We start from the raw sequence: 25,261 nt of genomic DNA, 5'->3' as shown, positions 1-25,261 counted from the left end.
CTATTAAGCCCTAATCTTTGAGATCGTTTTCACAACCCCATCCTGCAGCAATACCAGGGTGGGAAAACCAGGACACAGGAACTAAGGTGAGCCCTAAAACAGGATCACAGTGGACTCGCACATACCACCTCTCACCCGCGGAAGGACTCAAGGACGCCTGGGCGTTGTGTCAACACTTCCGGCGGCGACTTGGGGAGCACGCGCAAGCACTTCCGGATAGCACGTGGCCGCCGGCCCCGCCTCTCCTCGCTCCTCGGCTGCCATAGCGTGGGACGCTCAGCTGGGCCAGAGGTAGTGGTGCGCGATGGCGTCTCGGTATGACCGGGCGATCACTGTCTTCTCTCCAGACGGACACCTATTTCAAGTGGAATATGCCCAGGAAGCGGTAAAGAAAGGCTCCACCGCGGTGAGCGAGCAACTTTTCTTGGCCATCGACCCCTGCCTAGTGTCAGGCCTTTATTACTCCACCGTCCCAGCCCATCGCTGGATGTGGAGGGACCGGAAGTGTCCCCTAAGTGTGAAAATTGCCTCCTTTTTCTATCAAGGGAGGTGTTGTTTCTGAAATTCGGGTTGGAAACAGCGGAGTTAAAAGGTGGTAGACTTCTTAGGTTTCCGTTGTTGCAGCTGCCATTAACAGTCGCCGTAGATACGTACCTGGGGCAAGGGGGCGGGGGCGGCGTGGAGGTGTGTGTTTTGTAGCCTTGACTGTAGAAGAGACTTTTTTTTTCAAACTTCAAACTTTTTATTTTGTATTGAGGTATAGCGGATTAACAATGCTGTGGTATTTTCAGGTGGACAGCAAAGGGACTCAGCCATGCATGTACATGTATCGGTTCTCGCCTAAACCTCCCCTCCCCCCCAACATGGAGGCTGGCACATAACATTGAGTAGAGTTCCATGTGTTGTATAGTAGGTCCTTGTTGGTTATCCATTTTGCAAATAGCAATGTGTACAGTGACCTTCCCAAACTCCCTAACTATCCCTTCCCTCCCCCACCGAACATAAATTCATTCTCTTAAGTCTGTATCTTTCTGTTCTGTAAGTTCATTTGTATCATTTCTTTTTAGATTCCACATATAAGGGATGTCGTACCATATTTCTCCTCTGCCTGTCTGTCTTGTGGAAGAGAGACCTGTTAAAAATGTTTGCCCAAAAATTTGCTCCTGATTATTTAGCGGCCTTCTAGAGATTTTTAAGCCCCCAAGAATCTCCACTCTTTTGCCATTTCTCACTTTTGGTTTGATTGTTATAAAGGAGAGTATACCCTCCTTTAAATTGATACATCCACGGTTCTGAAAAACTTTCAAATACTGAGGGTAGCAGTAGTACTCCTGCCAAGGTTTAATTACGTTTAATAATCTTAGTGATTTATAAAAATTTATAAGGACAAAAATGGCCTGGTGACCCAAAAATCTGTTACCCCAAATCTTCCAAATCCTAGCCATTGGGCTTAGGAGGACCTGATGTTTTTAAATCTTTCAAATTTCATGAGCATGTTTGTTGTGTATCTTGGAAAAGGAGACACCAGCTATGAGAATACACAGTGCATTTCTAAGTCTAGCAATGTCTATATTTTCTCTCGCTTTCCATTCCAACTTACTTATGGAAGGAAATAATTCACTTTTATTATAAATCTATCAAATGTGAAGTGGTAAAAAAAATAACACTAGAAGGAATCTTATCATCATTTTTAAAGTATTTTTCTATTTAATTGGGCCCTCTAGTTTTACTTCTGTTTTGTAAGTAACTCTTTTAGAATTGTAAATTTAAGAAAAGCCTGATGTAGCTTAAACCAGAGGGGTACCATTTTGATAAAAACAAGAAGTTATATAATCCCCAGCATGGCGTGAAGCATATGGTTAGAAAATAATGCCCCAGTTTTAGAGCCTAAAATAAAGAGAGTAATGGGAGAAGACTGAGGTGTAATAAGAAGCCGCATTGGCTATTTAAAATGTTTTAAGAATGCTGTAGAACTGATTGATAGTTCCTTTGTAATGAGTTGTAAAAGGGTAAGGATATAAAAATACCTATAGTGGGCATTTTTAAAGATACATTGCAAGGAGGAGACAGTTTTGTCTCAGGATTCTGAATTATAATTTGCATCTTTGTATGGAGTTATTCATTGTGTTTCCTTTAGGGTGCTATGACCTGTCACGTGGGGTAAAGGGTATAATGGCACTTGTTTGTTAAGATATGTCACAGAAGATTCTGTCTGTAAATGACAGTTGATATGATGAGTTTTAAATAAGCCAAGGTTGGCCAGTTTTGACCAATATGAAGATGTGATATTATTTAGTAATAAAAAAAAAGTTATATGGGCTGCAACTAGAGACCCTGGGTTCTGCTTTCTTCTTGATGATCATCTTACAGAATTAAGTGAGGCAAGAGGCCTGTTTTCTTTTTCCTTAGTTCCCTTTTTATATAAATGAAAAATATGTTTGAATAACATTTTAGAGAGGTAATACCTTTCTTTTTAGGAAAGAAAAAAAAAATGAACCCCTCTAGAGTATTCCCATGGAAATGATGAGATTTATTATCGTTCTTCATTCTGTCCTTTCCCTGACCCCAAACTGTTATTAGCTCCATATTTCCTACTTTATCAAACCCCAGATCCAGAGTCTGGCCATCAAAGTCTTCCATGATCCACTTTAATTAAGGGTAGAGCTTTGTGGTTTTACCAATATATGTTTCTGCCCTTGTAGGTAGGGAGAGCAGAAAACACCTCTGTCACTCTCTGTCTTAAGAATCTCTGCACATTTCTCTCCTTTGTGGAGCCATCTCTGATCCGCTCCAGTGATCTGGATCAGATCTCTTGGTTCTCTGAAATTATCATCTGTACCATTGTATCATCTGTGTATAGTGTTTACTGTTTGGCCTCATGGGCTTCCCTGGTGGCTCAGTTGGTGAAGAATTTTCCTGCAGTGCGGGAGACCTGGTTTCAATCCCTGAGATGGGAAGATTCCCTGGAGGAGGGCATGGCAACCCACTCCAGTTTTCTTGCCTGGAGAATCCCCATGAACAGATGAGCCTAGTGGGCTACAGTCCATGGTGTCGTAAAGAGTACATTTGGCCTCATATTCTCTTTAATGTCAGACACATAATAGTCTTCTCACTTTAACTGGATAGTAACACCTTGGTAAAAAATCCACCTGTAATACAGGAGACCCTGGTTTGATTCCTGGGTTGGGAAGATCTGCTGGAGAAGGGATAGGCTACCCACTCCAGTATGCTTGGGCTTCCCTTGTGGCTCAGCTGGTAAAGAATGCAATGAGGGAGACCTGGATTCGATCCCTGGGTTGGGAAGACACCCTGGAGAAAAGAAAGGCTACCCACTACAGTATTCTGGCCTGGAGAATTCCATGGATTGTATAGTCCATGGGGTCGCAAAGAGTCGAACACAACTGAGCAACTTTCACTTTTGAGAATCTAAATGGTATAATGCCTTTTGTACTTTTACTGCAGGATATACAGTGGAGGAGCTGAGAAAGAAGGAAACTACCATTTTAAGTAATGCTCATTTCCGCCACATGTTTCATGTACATTGTCTTACATTGCATGCTCAGTTACTCAGTCATGTCCAGCTCTTTGCTACCCCATGGACTGTAGCCCTCCAGGCTCCTCTGTCCATGGAATTTTTCAAGCAAGAATACTGGAATGGGTTGCCAGTTCCTACTCTAGGGGGTCTTCTTCTTAACCCAAGGATGGAACCTATGTCTCCCACATCTTCTGTGTTGACAGGTGGATTCTTTACCACTGAGCCACCATTAAGAACAGTGTTTAATCCCCTTTTTAATGTATGTGGAAGCTATGATTCAGAAGCTTTCATAACTTGGTAAGGGTACCCAGCCAGAAAGTCATAGAGTCCGTGTTCTCACTTCAGTTTTCCTGGTTCCAAAGCCTTTGCACTTTGTGTTGCACCATGTGATTTATTCGGTAAATGTTTGTATACTAATTATCTGTCAACATCTCAAATGTGGAAGCTAGATATGTATCATGTAAAGCAATTAACTTCTCTAAGCTTCAGTTTTTTAAATAGATAGGCATCAAAATAGTGCCTGCTTCATAGAGCTGATGCGAGAATTGAATTTGAGGCAATCATATGTGTTCACCATTTTGCAGTGTCTGGTTCACAGCAAGTACTTAGTAAATGGTAGGTATTATTCTTTACTATCCCTTTGTTTTCTCTTTTTCCTTCAATTTTGTCTGTAGTTCTTCCAGCACTTCCATTTACTATTTAAAGACATTTTTGTCTGACACTTACACCTGCCAAATGTGGTGCAAGGTCCTCTGGTTTCACAGTGGACAAAAGAGTCTTAGTCTTTGGCCTCAGAGAGCTTGCTAGCAGGAATGTTGGATGACTGTGAGTATATAGTCCTAACAAGGCCTGTCTGAGTATTATAGTGGGAGATTATGAGGCTTTGTGGGAACTCTAGGTATTAGGTCCTAGGTCCATGGTCCCCATGAGGAAGTATGTGATATTTATGTAGACACCTGAAAGATGAAGTTAGCCAGATGAAAAAGTGGAAGGGGAAAGAGAGGAGTATAATAGACAAAAAGAACTAACATGTGAGAAGACCATGTAGGAAAATACAACTATGGTTCACCAACTGAAAGGCATTCAGGATTGCTGAAGCAATGGAAAAATGGGAAGAGGTGAAGCCAGAAACAGGAGCCAGACTGTGGAATGCTTTTAAGGGAATAAGAAGTTGAAGGGTTTTGATGTGGTTATTATTGTTCTGCCTTTCTAATAACAGGCCCCATTTGTCCCTCCAAAGAGGTACTCACATGACCCAAGAAATGTCATTCATAGTTTCTGTCCTCCTGCAACAAGCAAGGGACAGAAATCTAGCCAGTATAAGTCCATAGAGCAGGACTTTTCTAGCTAGAGATACTGGTAGCTTTTTTCCTCTGGGAGAACTATTGGGATATGAATCCAGGGTTCCCATTTTTTTTCTTGTACAGATAAAGCATGTCTGCATTAAGAGCGTAGAAAGCTGATAATACAGAAATAAATATTACAGTCCCTAGATCCTTTTGTCCCAAGTCTACTTCTGTGTTATCTTGGTTTGCCTACTGAGAAATGTTCCCCACTAATACAGGTTTCAAGTGGGGGAGTGCAGCATTCCAATTTTCTTTTCTTTTTTCTTCATATTTTTATTTTTCAAAGATTTCTCAGACTGCACCGTGGTCAGTGGATTAGATGAAATCAAGGAAGCAGGGAAACTGCATAGGAGTCTCTGGAAGTAACCCGGATGAAAGATGATAGGAGTTGTTACTAGGGTTGGGGCCAAAGTGGACATACGGCAGATTCTGGAGAAAATTCCGTGGTATTGTTGATACGTTGGATGATTATTTGGATGGGTTTGGGGATTGGGGAAAGAGAAAAGGTATTGAAGAGGGAGGAGTCAGAGAAGGTGCCTCTGTTTCTGGATTTAATCTCTTGGTATATGGCACTGCCGTTGTGTTTTTTTTTAAGGTAATCTGAAGCACTAATTGACATGCTTATAGGATCTGTAGTCAGCGGCCTCCAAAATGGCCTTTAATGATCCGCATCTTCTGGTGTTCGTTGCCTCAAGTAACTCTCTCCCTGTATGTGAGCTGAACCTAGTGAGTGGCTTCTGAGGAATGGAATGGGAAAGTGATGGAACGTCACTTCTCATGTTGGGTTTCAGATGGTGACTTACTTCATCCTCCTGCTTGCTTACCCTGGTGGAGCCCAGTTGGCATGTTGTGATTTGTCGTATGGAAGGTTCTGTATAGAAGGAACTGAGGGAAGCGTTTCTGTTAAAAACCTGGTATGAACAAAGCCCAGTGTGGAACTAAGGTCCTTAGTCCAGCAGTCCACAAGGAACTGAATCTTGTTAACAGCCTTGTGAGTGAGCTTGTAAAGGTTCTCCCCCAGGAGCCAGGAGATGAGTGCAGCCCTGGTGACAGCTTGGTTGCAGCCTTGTGAGAGACTGAACTTAGCTAACTGTCCAGATTTCTTACCTAGAGGTGAATATACATGTTTGGAAATCAAGAGACTGATCTAGGCTGGAGATAGTAATTTTAAAGTGTATCCTTTCTCTCCCCAGATTAAAACCTATGTTAAAGGTGAAGTAAATGAGTATTCTTGAGCATCCTTCTTCACTCAAGAAAATAAGATATAGACTACAGACCATGTAGAGGGTAGACAAAAGCCATAAGGGACCTTAATGACCCATGTGTAGTGCACCTTGGCGAAACTTTGGGAGGAGTGGGGTGGAAAGCGGGTTGCTGTAAACTGAGTTGATGACCGCATTTGGCCTTGAAAGGGTTAAGAGAGAGAGGCAGAATTGAAACAAAGTGGTCTCTAATATTCTGTTTAAACTAAGAGAGGCTTAGCCATGTGTTCAAATGTTGGTGAAACTCGCTCAGTCATGTCCGACTCTTTGCAACCCCATGGACTATACAGTCCATGGAATTCTCCAGGCCGGGATACCGGAGTGGGTAGCCTTTCCCTTCTCCAGGGGATCTTCCCAAACTAGGGGTGGAACCCAGGTCTCCCTCATTGCAGGCGGATTATTTACCAGCTGAGCCACAAGGGAAGCCACAAGGGACTTCCCTGGTGGTTGAGCCTGTAAAGTGTCTGCCTACAATGCAGGAGACCTGGGTTCAGTCCCTGGGTTGGGAATAGCTTCTGGAGAAGGAAATGGCAACCCACTCCAGTACTCTTGCCTGGAAAATCCCATGGACAGAGGAGCCTGGTAGGCTACAGTCCATGGGATTGCAAAGAGTCAGACACGACTGAGTGACTTCACTCACTTCAAATGTTGGTGAGAAAAACTCTGGAGAGAAAGCTGAGGTTTATTTGTTTTTAGGTTTGATTTATTTTAAACTTTTACACTTACAAAGATACAGAGGGAATAGTATAATGAACTTCTGTGTACCCATTACGCAGCACCAGTAATTATCAACATTTTACGTCTGTTTAATCTTTCTGACTTTTTCCTGTCTCCAGTGGAGTAATTTTAAATGAAATTTCTATTGAGATCATTGTAGATTTACATGCAGTTGGAATAAATAAAACATAGGGGTCCCTAGTATACTTTCTGCATTTTCTGCCAATAATAACATTTTGTAAAATGATACAGTGTCACAACCAGGATATCGATGTTGATATTTTATTCAGAATTCTCCAGTTTGACTTGGACTCATTTGGCTGCATACTTTCCTGCATCCACAGTCAGGATACTAAGCAGTTCCAGCTCCACAGTTCCATATGTTGCTCTTATTTAACCACACCCAACTCTTTATTTACCTTCCCTACCAAACTGACCTATCCATAGCTCTAATCCCTGGCAGCATTCATCTATCCTCCATGTGTAAAATTTTGTAACTTCAAATTGTTATTTAAATGACATCATACAGTATGAAACTTTTTGGGATTTGCTTTTTTCCCTTGAGTTTCATCCAAGTTGTTTCATGTATGTGTTTTAGTGCAAGTAGTGTTCCATGATATGGATGTACCATAGTGTTTAATTAACTATTCATGTATTGGAGAACATTTGAGTTGTTTCCAGTTTGGAGTTTTTATGAATAAAGGTACATTCATAGCACACTTTTGTGTGAACATGCTTTTATTTCTCTGATAAAATCTCCCAAGTGCACAATTACTAGATTGTATGTTAATTGCCTGTTTGATAAAAAGCTGCCAAATTGTCTGCACATGGTCCCTAATCCTTATCCCTCCTAACTGTGAGATATATGGAAGAGCTTTCAGGATTTTATCTACTTGACATTCGATACTGCTTCTACTACCACCGGTACTGGTACTGCCCATTCTATAAGAAATGCATACGTACTCCCAGCATCTTGTTTCATTTGGGTGAATGCTGCTCTGTAAGGAGCCTGGTGGGCTACAGTCCATGGGGTCGCAAAGAGTCGGACACGACTGAGCAAGTTTTCACTTTCACTCACCCTTAGGCGTATGAGATTAGGACAGTCGTGTAGTTTCAGCACTGGTGGTGTATTCTAGTTTATACCTATTTGTGTTTGCTTTGAGTTTGGGAAATGGACTTCCTGTAAGCCTATACTTGTGTGTCTTTAGTTTTCTTAGAAGTCTGTTTTTCTCTTTTATATTGAAGGTTTAAGGAAAACCCTTTTCCTGTAAGTCATTTGTTAGAATAATTTGATTTTAGGTGTAAAAATGGCCAGCTCATTCTTTCTTACAATGACTCAACAGGTTGGAATTCGAGGTACTAATATAGTTGTGCTCGGGGTCGAAAAAAAATCCGTTGCCAAGCTTCAAGATGAAAGAACTGTGAGGAAGATTTGTGCCCTTGATGACCACGTCTGCATGGCTTTTGCAGGTACTTGCGGGCCTACAGTAATGATGCAGAGTGTGTTGGTATTTTAGGTAACACACCTGGCCTGACTGTAGCTGTTACATAATATTCATCATAAATATACTATACGCCATTTCTCACTATACATAAATAGTATGTCTTATATTTTGGGGGGAAATGACAACTCTATAAACCAAGATTTCTAATAATGAGTTTTCTACATATACTTTTATTTTTCTATAGTTTTGGATTATATCAGTATTTACAATGTAAAGAAATACTGTACTTCAATATCTCCTTTCTTATCATATTTTTAAATGGAGTGAAGCTTTTAGCCTATAGGGTAGGCTCAGTCAATCTATCACCATTTCTTTCTCTCAGATAACCTTTGCAAAAAGAAAAGAATCAATTTCTTCTCTTTAATTGAGTGTCTGATTGTAATTCATACCCTACCCCTGAGTGTTAGAGTGGTTCTCAACAGTGGCATGTTCTGACAGCTGCTTCTTTGTTGGTTACTGTTAACTATCTTCAGGAACTAACCATTCTTTTAGGTTTGTAGAAACACATTTTGAAATGGCATGGAAAGAAACAAGAGTTTGTGACTGCAGAAGACTGATTGGTTATGTGAGAAACGGCTGTTTCAGAGATTTTTTGAATGAGTTTTTTGAGCAATATGATATTAAGAGAGTGGAGAAAGAAAGTAAATGGTGATGAAAAGGTCAAATGCCAAAGTCTTCAATAGAAATGTTTGTAATCATTTGTAATCCATTTAAGTTTTGGTCATTTTGATAGAAACATCTTCTGTCTCCTCTTAGAAGTGTTAAGAATTCATCACATGATGTTTTGGTATGATAAAAGTAAGATGAAGTTTTTTTCTTTCCTTCTTTCTTGTTTTTGGCTGTATACCTTTTGGCATCCTAGTTCCCTGAAAGGAATTGAATCCAGGCCCTCAGCAATGGACATGCCAGAGTCCTCACCATTCGACTGCCAGCAAATGCCCTTCTTTTTCTGTTTTAATGTTCTTGATTTTCAAACCCCTAATCTTAGACAAAAAGCTGACAAGTGGCATGTCACGGTTATGTTGAATGCAGATTGAGTTCGTGTTTGATAATGAAGTTTCGTCGTCTTCATAAGAAGAAATCCAGCTTACTTTATGGTTTAGGTAATAAGTAGCTTGATTCTGGAATCAGGATAGACGGTCAGCTTTTGAACAAATCTGCCACTGATACTGTCTCAAAAAAGCTTTTAAAATTTGACTACAGAATTGTTTTTTTTTTAATTTAATAAAACCTAATAATCAAACCAGTTACTGTACATTATGTTACTGTATGTAACATTCATGTTTAAATATTAATTAAAACAATTTTCTTTAAAAAAGTAAATAAGAATGGATCAAATGAAGGAAACAAAGCAACTTAGGATGAATGATACTCTATTTCATAAATTCTTTATTATGGACATATATTGGAAAAAACAAAGAATGTTACAGGAAAAATATAATGGTGGCCAAAGCACTTTTCTTCTTTGACTTTTTATAGGGCTGACTGCTGATGCGAGAGTCGTCATAAACAGAGCGCGTGTGGAGTGCCAGAGTCATAAGCTTACAGTTGAGGACCCAGTCACTGTCGAATATATAACTCGCTTCATAGCAACCTTAAAGCAGGTAAGCCAGTATGCCAACAGATTTCTCCACGTGTTCTTTTTTCCACCATGATGGGTCCTATCATGGGAACACTAGTCACTCCAACCATTCAGTCTGTTAAAATGTACTGAATTCCTTATTATTTCTCACTTCACACTCAGATTCTTATACCAGTGGAGTGGATTGATTTGATCACTAGAAAATCTCAATCAGTATCAATTCTGAGAATTAAATATTAAAAAAAAAAAAAGTGACCTTTTAAGGAGATTTCTGTAGTTCAGAGATGTAGCAGTAAGACACCACTTTTAAAGTTTTCCATAGAAATACCTGATTCTTTCATCTACAAAGCTAAACACAACTGATCAGGTTTAGATATGTCTTCTGAATCCATATGTAGATACATGATTTGACTTTTAGTATAATCATGATGCATACAAATTTTGCTTCATTTATTATCATTTTCTTTGGTATTTATCCACGGCAACATAGTTCTTACACTCACCACCCTAACTATGTAGTACTGTTTCTAATTGCTGCCTCCTAATGATTTAGGTCGCTCCAGGTTTTTTCCTTTTCTCCTTCCCTCCCCTACCCCCTCTTTTTGTCTCTCTTGCTGCCTCTCCCTTTCAATCTGCTACTTTAATAACATTATTCTATCTTGGTCACAGTTTTTCCTTTTTTGAATTATATTGTTAAATTAACTTTCAGTCTGGGATTCCTAGATTAAAGGTTGTAATTAGTTTTAAGACTCTTGTTATATGTAGCTAAATTGCTTTCTAAAAAGATTGAACAAATTTTTTCGTACAACTATCAGTACATAAATACATCCCTAAAGAATCATCAGCATTGGGTTTTTCATTTTTCTTTTATTTTGCAAATAAGTATAGCATAGTATTGTAATAGTTGTTTTAATTTGTATTTTATAATTAGTAGTGAGGTCAATTTTTTCTCCACATGTTTGTTTGCTATTTTCATTTCTCCTAGTGTAAACTATCTTTTCTTTTGACAGGCACTCTAGCAGTTAAGAATTTGCTCCCAGGAGCCAGAAATGTGGGGTTTAAATCCTGGCTTTGCTACTTCCTAGTTAATGCCCTGGGCAAACCATTTAGCCTGTTTTGCCTCAGTTTCCTTATTTATAAAATTAACATTACAATAAAATGTTTGTTGAGTTGCAATATATAGTACACTTCAAGAATTTAGAATACTTCCTGGGATGAATTTAGTATTTGTTTTTACATAGATACTTTTTATAGGTTCTATATATTCTAGATATTAAATTTTTAAATTTCATACTTATAAGAAATGGCCCTATTTTGTTTTTTTAGAATTTAATTCGTTTCAGCAAAGTTCAACATTTTTATATTGTTCTGTTTTTCTTTCTTCATTGCTTTGATTTCCCCAAGGTAAAAGGTACTCACCAAAAGCCAAGAAGATTGTGTACAGAAGGTACAGAAGATTGTGTACACAGGGTTCCCAGTTAAGGTTTTTAGGTTTTATTTTGGAAATATAAAAACTATTATGCATGGAACATTTTTAGAAACATGCATTGTGAATCTGTAACAGTGGCGTTGCTACCGAGGAGAAGCCTGAGGCTCTGGAACAAAAGTTATCCTCATGTACACCTTTTGTTCTTTTAAATGATTTTTTTTTTTTTTTTAATGATTTTAACCTTGTGCATGTATTTCTTCTTCATGCTGCTTCGATCCCTGGTGGAGGAACTAAGATCTCACATGCCTCTTGGCATGGCCAAAACAAAACAAAAAAGTGGTTGCTTAAGCAAGCAAAGTAAAAGTTTCTTTCCTTTAAGGTGTATTTACAAAACATCTACATTTACAAAACATCTACTTCATACCTACGTGTCAACTAGGAACATTAGGGAATACAGAGAAAAAAAGACAAACCCTATTCTTTCAAGAGTTTATGTTGTAACTCACTATTTGCATTCAAAATTTAAAGTGGCTTTGGAAATTCCCTGGCAATCCAGTGATTAGGACTCTGGCTTCCACTGCTGGGGGTGGGGGCATTTTGAACTAAGATCCCACAAGTTGTGTGGCATAGCTGAAGAAAAATCAAACAAAAAAACCCCAAATTTAAAGTGGCTTGTAAATATATATATAATAACATTAAAATAAAAAAAATATGTAGACAAGTCCAAGAAGAAAGCTAGTCTAAAGCATCTCAGGCCGGAATTCATACAGTTGCCTACAAATGTGGTCCTGAGTTTTCTACCATAGCTGCTGCTCTGCACAACTTCTCTGGATTCCAGTCTCAGAATTTGCATGAATTCCACTCCCTAAGACATAAATTCAGAAAGTTCCTCGCACCAAAGTTAAAAGATAAAACTGGTTTCCAGTGCCCCATTGTCAGTGAGGAAAAACATGCTTTTTTCTTCAAGAGAAACAAAAGTTTCTTGTTTTGAGACTGAAAGAAATGTCCCAGTTGGATTTTTATGTAGAGATAAGAGCGTAGTGAACAGAATATACTTGATAATAGTAGTATCAAGTAAGAATACTTGATAATAACAACAGTGTCCCTTAGAGTGAAACCAAGGCCGTGCTTCACACAGCTCACTGAAATCAACTTTGTTCAGAACCAGAACGATATGACATGCACAGTTCTCTGCAGTAGGAAAATGGTTACAGTTTATTTATGCTACCAAACTTACATAAGGCAACAGGAAAAGAAATTTGAGACCATACATAAGAAACTTATGATTTCATTTTACAAGACTGTCAATATTTACTTTTTAAAATTTTCATCATGGGTTGAGGTTACTACAGAAGAAGTTCAGCAAGAGGAAGTTATACAAAACAGAAATTAATAAAGATCATTTTATCAGGAATACTTTATTTACTATTAGAGATTGTTATTTGATAAGTAATAGTGTTGTCCTTTCTTTGGCCTCATTCAGAGAGTAGTCATGAAAACATTTTATTTTTCAGAAATATACTCAGAGCAATGGACGAAGGCCTTTTGGTATATCTGCCTTGATTGTAGGTTTTGATGATGATGGTGTCCCAAGATTATATCAGACTGATCCCTCTGGTACTTACCACGCTTGGAAGGTGAGTCAGGAATTTGTGTCTTTTAGAATTTGAGGGTTATACTTGTTGGATAGCATCACTGGCTTACTGGACATGAGTTTGAGCAAACTCTGGGAGATAGTGAAGGACAGGGAGGCCTGGCGTGCTGCAGTCCAGGTCGCAAGAGTTGGACACAACTTAGCGACTGAACAACAACTGCTGAGAAGCATCTTTATTTCAAGGTCAGTTAGGAAAATAATGGAGATTGCTTAATTGTTGGCAAGTTTATTTATCATCTGGGTCTGAAACTGCTTTGCTGTGGTGTTGTTAAGGCCAGGTGGTGGACGTGGGAGGGGGTAAACAGCATGAGCATGTGCGCGCACACATGTACACCGTGTCATCATCATTTTACCGATTTTATGTATTGCACTTTCTTATAAGATTTTGGTTGAAGGACGTTGAAGTGGTTGAAGTGGTTGAAGTGGTTAAAGTTTTCACCACTAGTTAATAGCAAGACTGCAATTAGAACTCAGGGTCTCCTGCTTCTTAGTGCAGGGTTCTGTCCTCTACTTCATGCTACTTCTCTCAAGCCAAATGATCCTCTCTCTATAGTATATAAATTCTGATATCCAGCCTTTCAATGTGGAGTAAAATCTTGTGGTTTTATTTTTATTTAGGGGTGTGCCCTCTGGCACTTTGTTAAACATAAGGTCAAGTTTCTCTGTCTTGTTTTTTTTGTTGGTTTTGTTGTTTTTTACGCTGACCTAGTATACCACGCAGCCTGGTAAGATGGCGCTGTGGACTGCTGAGAACACGGCTGTGTCACCACCGCCTAATGACAACACTTTGCAGTGCCAGGTTGTAGTCTTACAAGGTGCAGTTAGAGGACATGTGAAATAGATAGTAGAGATTTTCGCATATTAGAGTAACATGATCTGATTTATATTTTAAAAGGATCTCTCATTGAGAATAGATTGTAGGGCAGAAGCAGGCAAACAAATTGCATGCATGCTCAGTCACTTCAATCCTGTCCAGCTCTTTGTGACCCCATGGACTGTAGACCACCAGGCTCCTCTGTCCATTGGATTCTCCAGGCAAGAATATTGGAGTGGGTTGCTGCCATGCCCTCCTCCAGGGGAATCTTTCCAACCCGGGGATCGAATTTGCATCTGAGTCTCCTACATTGCAGGTGGATTCTTTACCCAATGAGCCACAGGGACTCTTAATAATAAGTGAAATCAGATTTAGATCAGGGGCATTGGCCAGTGAAAAGTGGGGCTAGACCCAGCCTAGTCTGTAAAGGAGGAGAACCCAGAGAGTAATATCCTGGATCCCGAGTGAAAACAGGATTCCAAGAAGAGTTGATCAGCCAAGTCAGCACCACTGATAAATCAAGTAAGAAATGGACTGTGCTATGATTGAATTGGGCAACATGCAAGTCATTGGTGACCTTGCGAGAACAGCCTGGATAGAGCGACAGTGATAAGCTTATAAGGCCAAGTTTTTTGCTGTGTTGGTAATACTTTAAACAGGAACAAAGTTAGTATATTGTGTACTTCAGAACAGTGTTTCTCAAAGTGTATTTCTTTGGATGTTAATATATCTAAGTTAAGCTGTTTAAGGCTAATTAGTTTGGGGAGATGTTTTTCCAAAGAAATTTAATAAATTTTCTTAAGTTCTGCATGTTCTAAAAGACATTGTAAATATTCTAGAAGCAGTTGAAGTAGTCCCCAAGATTACTTTAATTTGGAACCCTTTTATCATAGATCCTCTCTCCACATTGGTATTCTTTGGAAAATACCATCTAACCCTCAGTAAAGGCCATTTATTTATTTATTTTAGTGAAGGCCATTTAACCATCTTTACTAAGCGCTTTGGGGGTCAGCATTTGTTGAAGGGAAGGGAACAGGATGAGGCTGAGGGAAGGGGGGGCCTGCGGTGCAGTCTCAGTCGCGGCCTCCGCAGCCCTGTGGGGAGCCCGGGGCCGGGGTAGCTCTTCGGAGTTGTCTGAAGTTGGGGTGGGGGACTGGGCATTAGTAGCTGTTCATCAGTCAGTCACTGGATCTGGGCCAACTCTGGACAGTACGAGACCTTAGGCAAGATAGCTCTTGTTAACAAAGGCACCTCTCAAAGAAAGTTAAGAGCGGGGGCCATGTGCCCTTGGCACTTCCAGCAGCTGGAGGAATAAGGCTTTCATTTCTGAAGGGGAGTGGGGCAGCACATCCCAGGATCCACTCAGAGGTGTATTTGTGGATTACTGTTCTCGGCTCCTAACCACAGGGACATGATGATCCTTAACACATAAGGATTTATCCTTCCTGCATAATGAGAAGGTTGAAGTAGGCAGTTACTGGTTTTTGTCTCTTTTATTATCTTAGTCTTTTCTCATGCGCCCAAGGTAGTTACTAGACCTCCAGCCAACATGTCTGCATTATAGGCAGCAGAGATTCCTAGAAGGTTCATCCAGTTACTTCCACTTGTATATTCCTTTTGGTAACAGAGGGTAGGACATGACATTTTTCAGCAGGCACATTGCCTGGAGTTCTGTCACAGAGGAAGAATGAATACTGGGGTTGGCAGCTAATATTCTTCACCACAGAAAATCATTAATCTGGACAGGCAGGCAGGAAAAACATTGCAGAACCATCAAAAGTCTGTTGAAATGAGCTTGAGTGGGTAATGGGGTTGGAGGGAGGGTGGGGTTAAAGTGTGGTAAGAAGCAGCTAGATTTTAGGAAACCAGTCAAATAGGATCGGGGTTAAAGAATTTTGACATCAGCAATTGGAAGCAGTGGACAGGAAAGTCACCAGGCATTTACAAGGTGACTTTTAAAGGCTCAGTGAGATTTTTGGAGAAACCACTACTTTATGAACTTCCTCTCCAGGCAGCAGCCAGTTAGTTGACCAAAACAAACTTGAAGCTAATAAGCTCCAAAGTCACACCAGGCTGAAGGGTTTACCTTTGATCTTAATGAAATTTCAAGGCCAGAAACTCTGATTTAAAATTTCATAGCTATTTATTTTAATCTTCTGAAATATAAAGGTATGGTAAAAGTTCTGCGAAGTTCAGTTCAGATGCTTAGTTGTGTCTGACTCTTTGCAACCGCGTGGACTGCAGCACACCAGGCCTCCCTGTCTATCACCAACTCCTGGAATATACTGAAATTGATGTCCATTGAGTCGGTGATGCCATCCAACCATCTCATCCTCTGTTGTTCCGTTCTCCTCCCACTTTCAATCTTTCCCAGCATCAGAGTCAGTTCTTCGCATTTGGTGGCCAAAGTATTGGAGTTTTAGCTTCAGGATCAGTCCTTCCAATGAATATTCAGGACTGATTTCCTGCAGAACTATATGTTCATGTAGTACAAAAGGTATGTTTTCATACTCACTTCCTAAAAATTTCCTTTGCAGTCTCTTTCCAGTAACCATAGTACATACCAGTTAGAACTGGGACATTCCCTATTTGCAGCCAGAATCCTTCAGTGAAAGGATGGGCCTTTCTGCTGCTTCTTTTCACTCTCTGGAGCCATCACAGCAAAAGGGCATGTGGCAGCATGGTGTATAGAGCTCAAAGCTCGGACTGATGGTTTGGTCCACTTGGTTTCAAAGCTCATATCTTCTGCTTACCCCCTATATGATCTTGGGCAAGATTACCTAAGCCAGCGGTTTACAAATAGCGGTGATTTTGTCCCAGCATAGGGACATTTGGCAATATCTCAAGGCACATTTGGTTGTCATCACTGGCATCTAGTGAATAGAAAGCTGAGCGCCGAAGAATTGATTCTTCTGAACTGTGGTGTTGGAGAAGACGCCCGAGAGTCCCGTGGACTACAAGGAGATCAAACCAGTCAATCCTCAAGGAAATCAGTCCTGAATATTTATTGGAAGGACTGATGCTAGAGCTGAAGGTCTAATACTTTTGCCACCTGATGTGAAGAACTGACACTGGAAAAGACCCTGATGCTGGGAAAGATTGAAGGAATGAGGAGAAGAGGATGACAGAGAAGGAGATGGTTGGATGGCATCACCAACTCAACGGACATGAGTTTGAGCAAGCTCTGGGAGTTGGTGATGGACAGGGAAGCCCAGCATGCTAAAGTCCATGGGGTTGCAAAGAGTTGGACATGACTGAGTGACTGAACTGAACTAGTGGATAGAGGCTGCTAAACATCCTGCAATGTACAGAATAGCCCCCCACCCCAGCAAAGTTATCCAGTCCAAATTGTCGGCTCTTTTAACCTTTTCAACCCTTCATTTCTTCCTCCATGAATTAGAGTTAGTAATGGTACCTTTTTGATTGTTTTTGTGATGGTTAAGATGAGATAATCCATTTAAAATGCTTAACATAGTGTCTGGCACATTAAGTGTTCTGTTAATAAAAATTACTGTTGTTACCATTATCATAACTAGTACTCATTTGGATATTTACACTGAATGGAAAGAACAGGCTATATATTACCTGTAGCCATGCAGCCAGGGAGATGCTTTTGCCTCTTCCTTTCATCTGCTGAAAATTTCTGAAGAACGAAGAAAAATGGGGAATGGAACAGAAAGAAGCAGCCCTTCTTGCTTATAGTCAGAGGAGATAAAATGATGCACAGTCCTGTTCAAAGAAACACCTTTCTTCTTCACACTGATGTCCTTTTATTTTTCTTTTTGCATCATATTGCAGTTATATCTCCTTTCCTCTTTCCATCTTTTCGAGTTTCAACTCTTTCCATCTTTTTTGACTACTAAGGACTTGGGAACCATTAAGGAAATAGAAAGCACTGGCCAGGACAGGGCATTGGTGTATTTGAGAATAAGTCATGCCATCATCTCAGATTATTCATATAGTTAATCAAATGAGCTGTTGAAATGTTCGCTAAACCTTCGAACTACAATTTTCATTAAGTAATTATGCTAAGTAATAGTGGAATAAACTGTAAACCCCTAAACTTCACTTAGTAACCATAAGTTCATTCATATTACAATGGCATTAATAATTATCTTCTATCTTCCAAGGCAAATGCAATAGGTCGAAGTGCCAAAACTGTCCGAGAATTTCTGGAAAAGAATTACACAGAAGATGCCATAGCACATGACAATGAAGCTATCAAATTAGCAATAAGAGCTTTGTTGGAAGTAAGTGATCTAATAAAGCATGTACAGAAAATCATGTTTTTTTCCCCTCATTCAGTTGTTTATTAAAACACAGACTTTGGAGAAGGAAATGGCAACCCACTCCAGTATTCTTGCCTGGAAAAGTCCATGGACAGAGGAGCCTGGCAAGCTGCAGTCCATGGGGTTACATGACTGAGCATGTGTGCACGAGGGTGGAGGGAGATGGGTTGATAGCAATAAACTGGTAGAACTAAAATAAATAAATAAAACACAGACTTTCCTGAAGTAATTCTAAAATTGCACTTGTTTTACATTAGGTTGTCCAGTCTGGTGGAAAAAACATTGAACTTGCTATAATAAGAAGAAACCAACCTTTGAAGGTAAGTCATTAACCAAAGAGGAAAAATACCTGTAGTATAAGGCATTTCACAAAAAACTTTAGTATGTTGCTGACACCTGTGAATCTTTATTACAAGCCTGAAATCTCCATTTGCATCCATTGACACTGTGATGACTTCTGTTTTGTTTCTGTAGGCTGACAGTCACTAATCTGTACATGCTTACTACGCAAGCAGTTCGCTCTCCCTAGCCCTCTGTGAAGTCCTAGGGGTGCTGAGATCTATGTATAGGCCTACCCCACTTAGTACATGTTCTTATAAGTAGGAATCCCTACTGAGTCCGTCCCATATAGGGCAGCGTACTGTATTCCCTGTGGAGATTTCATTCCTGGCACCTTATAGTGAACAGTCCTTCGTGGTGTCTTTTTAGATCTGAAATCAAGATTAGCTTCCAGTGTCATTCAGCTGCCATTTATATAATTGTTGGCCCTCTAGGCTTCTAACATAATGTTATCCTTCATTATGTTAAAAAACCAACCTTTCTTGATTGCCTACTGGTTTTTATCTGATTTCTCTACTTTTCACTTATGAGTGTGTTAAGCTTCTGTAAGACTTACATTTTAATATCTAATTGTGATCATCTTTTCATATTTCTTTATGTCAAGTCTAGCGTTATTAGTTGTACACCTTAGTCAGCCATTATGTGTTAAAATTGCTGGACCACAAAGTAAATTGTGCAGAACACTGCAGTAAGTTGTTCCAAACATTGTGATGGAGAACTCATTGGTGAAGAGTATTTGAAATGGGACAGACTGTTCGTTAGGTAGAGCTCCACACTCTGTGCCAGCTGGGTCTTTAGCTGAGTGTACAAAAGCACTTGCCTGGGAAACTATATGAAAAATGTGCCCTAAGGCAGTATTTTACGTATGCCCGTTCTTTTGTGTCAAGGAAACCATTTCAAGGGGAAACAGTGTTAAAATCAGTGCTGTGTGGAGCAGTGGTTTGGTTTTCGGAGTTTTGTTGTTGTTTTGACACCAGTGGGTTAGGGATGCAAGGACAGGGCAGGAGCAGGTTTCAATGAGTAAGAGAAGTGGGGCCACGGGGGCTGGGCTGCCTCTGTAGGGCTCCACATAAACAGCCAGGGTGCCGAGCAGAGTATGGAGATGTGGAGGGCAGGTTGTCGCCTCTGGCTTCCAGGACTCAGGGACAGCTGTGCCAATACCACAGGGACACAGAACCACTGAGTCCAGAGTCAGCTCTCCAGCCCCATGACATCCATGTGTACACAACTGGGTAAGCGCACACACACAGATACACGTGTCTTTATTTTTGAGTGGTAGGATGCATCCTGGCAACAGAGTTACACTGTCCCTCCACATGACATTTCCCAGTAGGCTGGGTAGTGAGTAGCCTGTGCTTCAGAATTAGGTAGATCTGGGTTTAATTTCCAGCAGATGCATGTGTTTAACAGTATGATCTTGAGCAGGTTGCTCCCATCTTTGATTTTAAGTAAAATAAAACTGATTTAAGTAAAATCAAAACTCTTCTGTTCTCTGCTTAGTTTGGCAGTTCTAAACAGAACACCATGAAAATCATCATTTTCCTACCTCTTTGGCTAGTTCTGGAGCTGATAAAATAAACAAAACCTAATGAGAATCACAGTGGGATGAGGTGGGAGTTCAGTAATCAGTTATTTTTTCATGAATAGAATAAGCTTTGAATTCAAATGTGTTCAGAATTGTATCCATATATAGGATATGGAATCCAATATTGCATTTCCTGGCTTTTTATTTTAGCACAGTGGTAGTGGAAATGTTGTAGAATTCTGGTTTTGTCCATAATTGTTATAGTTAAGCTACTTCTGAAATATTTCATCATGTACTTGAAGTTATAAGATAAAAGTTATAAAAAATAAAATTATAAAATATAATTGGGTTCATCGACATAAATATTTTAGAAATTGTTGCTATAATTGAAATTTGCTTTTTAAAATTTTTTCTCTTTTCAGATGTTTAGTGCCAAAGAAATTGAATTACAAGTAAATGAAATAGAAAAGGAAAAAGAAGAAGCAGAGAAGAAAAAATTAAAGAAGACCACCTAATTCTTAGGAGAAACACTGGGATCTTTTAATATTTCCTTGTACTCAGAATTGCTTAGTGAAATTTTAAAGGAAATAAGTTAATATGCAACATTACATTTAGTAGTTACATGTGTTGAGAATGTCATACTTGTGGCATTCATCTATGACAAACATACATGATTATGAAGATTTTTTTTAAGAGTTCAGTAATTGTTGAAAGCAGTCATGACTTTACATAAGCCTGAGACTATATTTTATAACTTTCTTAGTATGTTACTTTTTTCATATATGCAAATTCAATTAAAAATTTTTAAATTAAAAATTTGATGCTATTCAAGCATTGACTGTCAAGTAGAGATAGCTATTCCAAAATAAACTGAATATAATAATTGAGTTGCATTTCTAGATAAAAACACCCTTGTGTTGGTGAAGTGCCAAAATTTTGTCAGTGCCTTATTTTTAAGCAAGCTTTCCAGGCAGTGCTAGTGGTTAAGAACCTGCCTGCAAATGCGGGAGACATAAGAGACGTGGGTTCAGTCCCTGGGTTGGGAAGATCCCCTGGAGGACGGCACGGCAACCCACTCCAGTATTCTCACCTGGAGAACCCCATGGACTGAGGAGCCTGGTGGGCCACAGTCCATGGGGTTGCACAGCTGGACAGAACTGTAGCAAATTAGCACGTGTTGTCATAGTTATCTTACAAGTTGCAGTACAGTCATCTGTTGGTGTCGGCCCCTGTGAACACCAAAACCTGCAGATGCTCAAGACCCTTGTACAACAAAATGGTGGAGTATTTGCATGAGCCTACACACATCCTCTTGTATACTTTATTATTTCTTCCAATTTTATTGAGATACAATTGATAAGGGCCTGGTGGCTCTGCTGGTAAAGAATCCACCTGCAATGTGGGAGACCTGAGTTTGATCCTTGGGTTGGGAAGATCCCCTGGAGAAGAGAATGGCAATCCACTCTACTATTTTGGCCTGGAGAATTCCATGGACTGTATAGTCCATGGGGTCGCAGAGTCGGACACGACTGAGCAACTTTCATGTACAAACAGAGATTCTGATTATGCATTATGGGATTCCCAGGTGGTGTTAGTGGTAAAGAACCTGCCTGCCAGTGCAGGAGATGGAAGAGACCCGGGTTTAATCTCTGGGTCTGGACGATCCCCTAGAGAAGGAAATGGCAACCCACTCCAGTGTTCTTGCCTGGAGAATCCCATGGAGAGAGGAGCCTGGCGGGTCACAGAGAGTCAGACACAACTGAATGAATTAGCACAGCACAGATGATTAGTGATTTTGAGCATCTTTTCATGTGCCTGTTGGTCATCTGTATGTCTTCCCTAATGTCTTTTGCCCTTGTTGAACATAGAGTGATGGGAAGGCACCACATAATTGTTGAATATGTCAACGTATTGCATGCATGGTCCCTGAAAGTGGATTCAGACCCTGGTTAAGTCAAAATGGGGGGACCTCCAGAAAGAGAGGGATGTGTTGCTAGCCCACACATGGCCCTGGGAAGCCATCTCATGAAAGTGCATCCACCTACTGCTCATCCTCACCAAACATTCTCTCCATGCTAAGTGAAAGTCAAAGTTGCTCAGTCGTGTCCAACTCTTTGTGACCTCATGGACTGTACAGTCCATGAAATTCTCTAGGCCAGGATACTGGAGTGGGCAGCCTTTCCCTTCTCAGGGCATCTTCCCAACTCAGGGATTGAACACATGTTTCCTGCATTGCAGGCAGATTCTTTACCAGCTGAGCCACAAGGGAAGCCCAGGAACACTGGAGTGGGTAGCCCATCCCTTTTCCAGTGGATCTTCCGGACCCAGGGATCAAACTCGGGTCTCTTGCATTGTAGGCGGATTCTTTACCAGCTGAGCTATTGAGAATTAAAAAGATATGGTCCTTGTCTTGAAGAGGTCACAGTACCAAATAATTGAGCCCATTCTTATGAGTTATATGAATAATGCAAAGTCTATTTCCCTTAAATCTGTGGATTTAATAGGGAGTATGGAGTATGTTGCTAGTAGTTTCTGGATTAACATTTAAGTCTTAGTAAAATACACCCTAGTAAAACACACAACACTAGACCTTAAAGGAAATAAGACGTATTTTTTGTTAATCAACAAAAAGGAGAAGATACCTTCCTCTCCCAATTTCCACCTCTAATCTGAGGACAGGGCCTTTTCTACCTCTGGGTGTGTTTGGCTGTACATGGATACAGTACAATGTTAATTACTCTGTTCTGAACCATACCTCAGCTGTGGGGGTCCCATGCTTCCTAGGTGTGGGGTGAGGGGAGGAATGGGGACACATCATCCTAACGATCTGTTGTAATTCCACCCCTTACTTTTACTAAACCACCACTCACGCACTGTTTACTACATGCCAGACACTGTCTTGAGTTCCTTGAAAACATTAACTCACTGAATTCTCTTACCTCTAATGAGACACACTGTGGTTTATACCCAAAGACACATTTCTCCCCAGTCTTCCTCACAAGGCTGTATCATAAGAGGCGAAAGCTTTTATATCTCATTGGCTTTATTCTGCCTGTAACTGGCATGAGCATCAGATTGTTTTTGACTTGATTGCTTTGTTTTACTTTGGAAATCGAAGTATTGTTTTGGTCAGGTTTTGCTGATTTATACATATATATTTTTTTTTAAATGTGAAGTTTTAACCAAAATATGGGGCTTCCCCCTGGCTCAGTGGGTAAAAATTTTGCAGTGCAGGAGACACTGAAGACCCAGGTTCGAGCCCTGGGTCAGGAAGATTTCCTGGAGGAGGAAATGGCAAACCACTCTAGTGTTCTTGCCTGGAGAATCCTATGGACAGAAGACCCTGATGGTCTACAGTCCAGGGAGCTGCAAAGGGACATGACTGAGCGATTAACTTTAACCAGAATATACTCAAACATTATTGCTATTTAAAATGTCAGTTTTCTTTTGTTGGAAAAATGCAATATGCAAGCACTTTGTGCTTTTTCTCCCTTGTATCCTCAAACTGAGATGATCACAAACATTTGGTTCTCGGGATCAGCTAGACAACTTCTCTTTCCATCGTTAGGTTATCATTAACTAGGTAGTCTGAAAAAACTCTCTCACTACAGGCAAAGAAACAAACACTGGATAAAATCTAATGAATCTAAGTATATGCCCTTTAAATGCAGAACTGAACTCACAGGAAGAAAGGGAAGTCCCTGAGGCCAAAACCAGAAAAAGGTTTGAGAATCAGAGAAGCACCTGAGCAGATGTCAGTGCTGCCCAGGAGAGAGCTGGACTGGTATAGGTAATGAGCAAACTAAAGATGAGACCCCCCCAAAAAATGACTTAAAAACACACCTACCCTCACTGGGTTACTTGGGTTATGGCAGCAAACACTGCATATCAGTGGGTACAGAATAAGCTCTTCAATAAATGGTGACAGGACAACTGGTCATCCATTTGGAGAGAAAGACAGTGGAATCTCTACTTGACACAGTTTAAACAAATCAATGTCAGATGAATTAAAGACCTACACATAAAACTTTTAGAATGCAGGAAAAGATGGGACCTTGTTTCTAAACATACAAAAATGCTAACACATAAGAGATGGATAATTCAACTACCTGAAAATGTAAGCTCTATATCAAAAGATACCATAAAGAACGTGGAAAACTAGGAATAAAATAAATTAAAAAAAAATAAAAATATATAAGATAAAAACCTTAAAATACTAGGAATAAAGCCACTATATGACCCAGAAATCCCACTCCTAGGCATATACCCTGGGGAAACCAAAATTGAAAAAGACACATGTATCCCATTGTTCATTGCAGCACTATTTACAATAGCTAGAACATGGAAGCAACCTAGATTTCCATCAACAGATGAATGGATAAAGAAGTTGTGGTACATATATACAATGGAATATTAGCCATAAAAAGGAATGTGTTGAGTCAGTTCTAATGAGGTGGATGAACCTAGAGCCTAGTATATATACAGAGTGAAGTCAGAAAGAGAAAGGTAAATGTTGTATTCTAATGCATATACATGGAATGTAGAAAAATTATACTGAAAAAATTATTTACAGGGCAGCAATGGCAAAACAAACATAAAGAATAGACTTGTGGACATGGAGAGAGGGGAGGAGAGGGTGAGATGTATGGGAAGAGTAACATGGAAACTTACATTACCATATGTAAAATAGATAGCCAACAGGCATTTGCTGTATGTCTCAGGAAACTCAAACAGGGGCCCTGTATCAACCTAGAGGGGCGGGATGGGGAGGGGAGGGACATGAGAGGGAGGCTCAAAAGGGAGGGGATATATGTGTGTAACTATGATTCATGTTGAGGTTTGACAGAAAACAATAAAAGTCTGTAAAGCAATTATCCTTCAATTAAAAAGCAAAGAAAACAAACAAAAAAAGAATGTGAAAAGACTGGCCCCATGGGGGAAGATGTTCGTAACATGTAACTGATAAAAGGTGTGTATCTGGAGTTTATACAGGACTGGTTCAAAGGAATAAAGAACACCATGCAACAGAAAAATGGATGGACCATTTAAACAGACGTTTCACAGAAGAGGACACCTGAATGATTTTCTCTTCATGAGGAGCTTATTAAATGAAACTCTACCCTAATCCAGTAAATACATATTGTAGCTGTGATGAGACACTATTTCACAGCCATCATCAAGCTGGCAAAATCTAACACCGTATAAAATGTCAGTGAGCATCTAGAGCCCAAGAAACTCCAGTATACTGCTACTGGACTTTGGAC

General features: G+C 40.0%; 1 protein-coding gene and 1 long non-coding RNA gene across 2 annotated transcripts in view; one reads left to right on the top strand and one right to left on the bottom strand.

Annotated features, from left to right (window-relative positions):
- The first annotated feature begins 304 nt into the window (after positions 1–304).
- On the top strand, positions 305–20,512 carry PSMA8 (proteasome 20S subunit alpha 8). Its single transcript, XM_061131414.1, has 7 exons — positions 305–406; positions 8,204–8,330; positions 9,845–9,969; positions 12,891–13,013; positions 17,975–18,094; positions 18,391–18,453; positions 20,420–20,512. The coding sequence occupies exons 1-7, from the start codon at positions 305–307 to the stop codon at positions 20,510–20,512; spliced, it is 753 nt and encodes a 250-aa protein (XP_060987397.1).
- The window catches only part of LOC133047841 (uncharacterized), a 25,600-nt gene continuing 17,422 nt past the window's right edge, over positions 17,084–25,261 (bottom strand). Inside the window, exon 4 of the long non-coding RNA XR_009690855.1 lies at positions 17,084–17,487. This is a non-coding gene — a long non-coding RNA (uncharacterized LOC133047841). The remainder of the gene's footprint in view (positions 17,488–25,261) is intronic.

Source organism: Dama dama, chromosome 27 (assembly GCF_033118175.1).
Source record: "Dama dama isolate Ldn47 chromosome 27, ASM3311817v1, whole genome shotgun sequence".
Classification (NCBI taxonomy): domain Eukaryota; kingdom Metazoa; phylum Chordata; class Mammalia; order Artiodactyla; family Cervidae; genus Dama; species Dama dama.
This window is presented reverse-complemented; position numbering and strand designations above follow the sequence as displayed.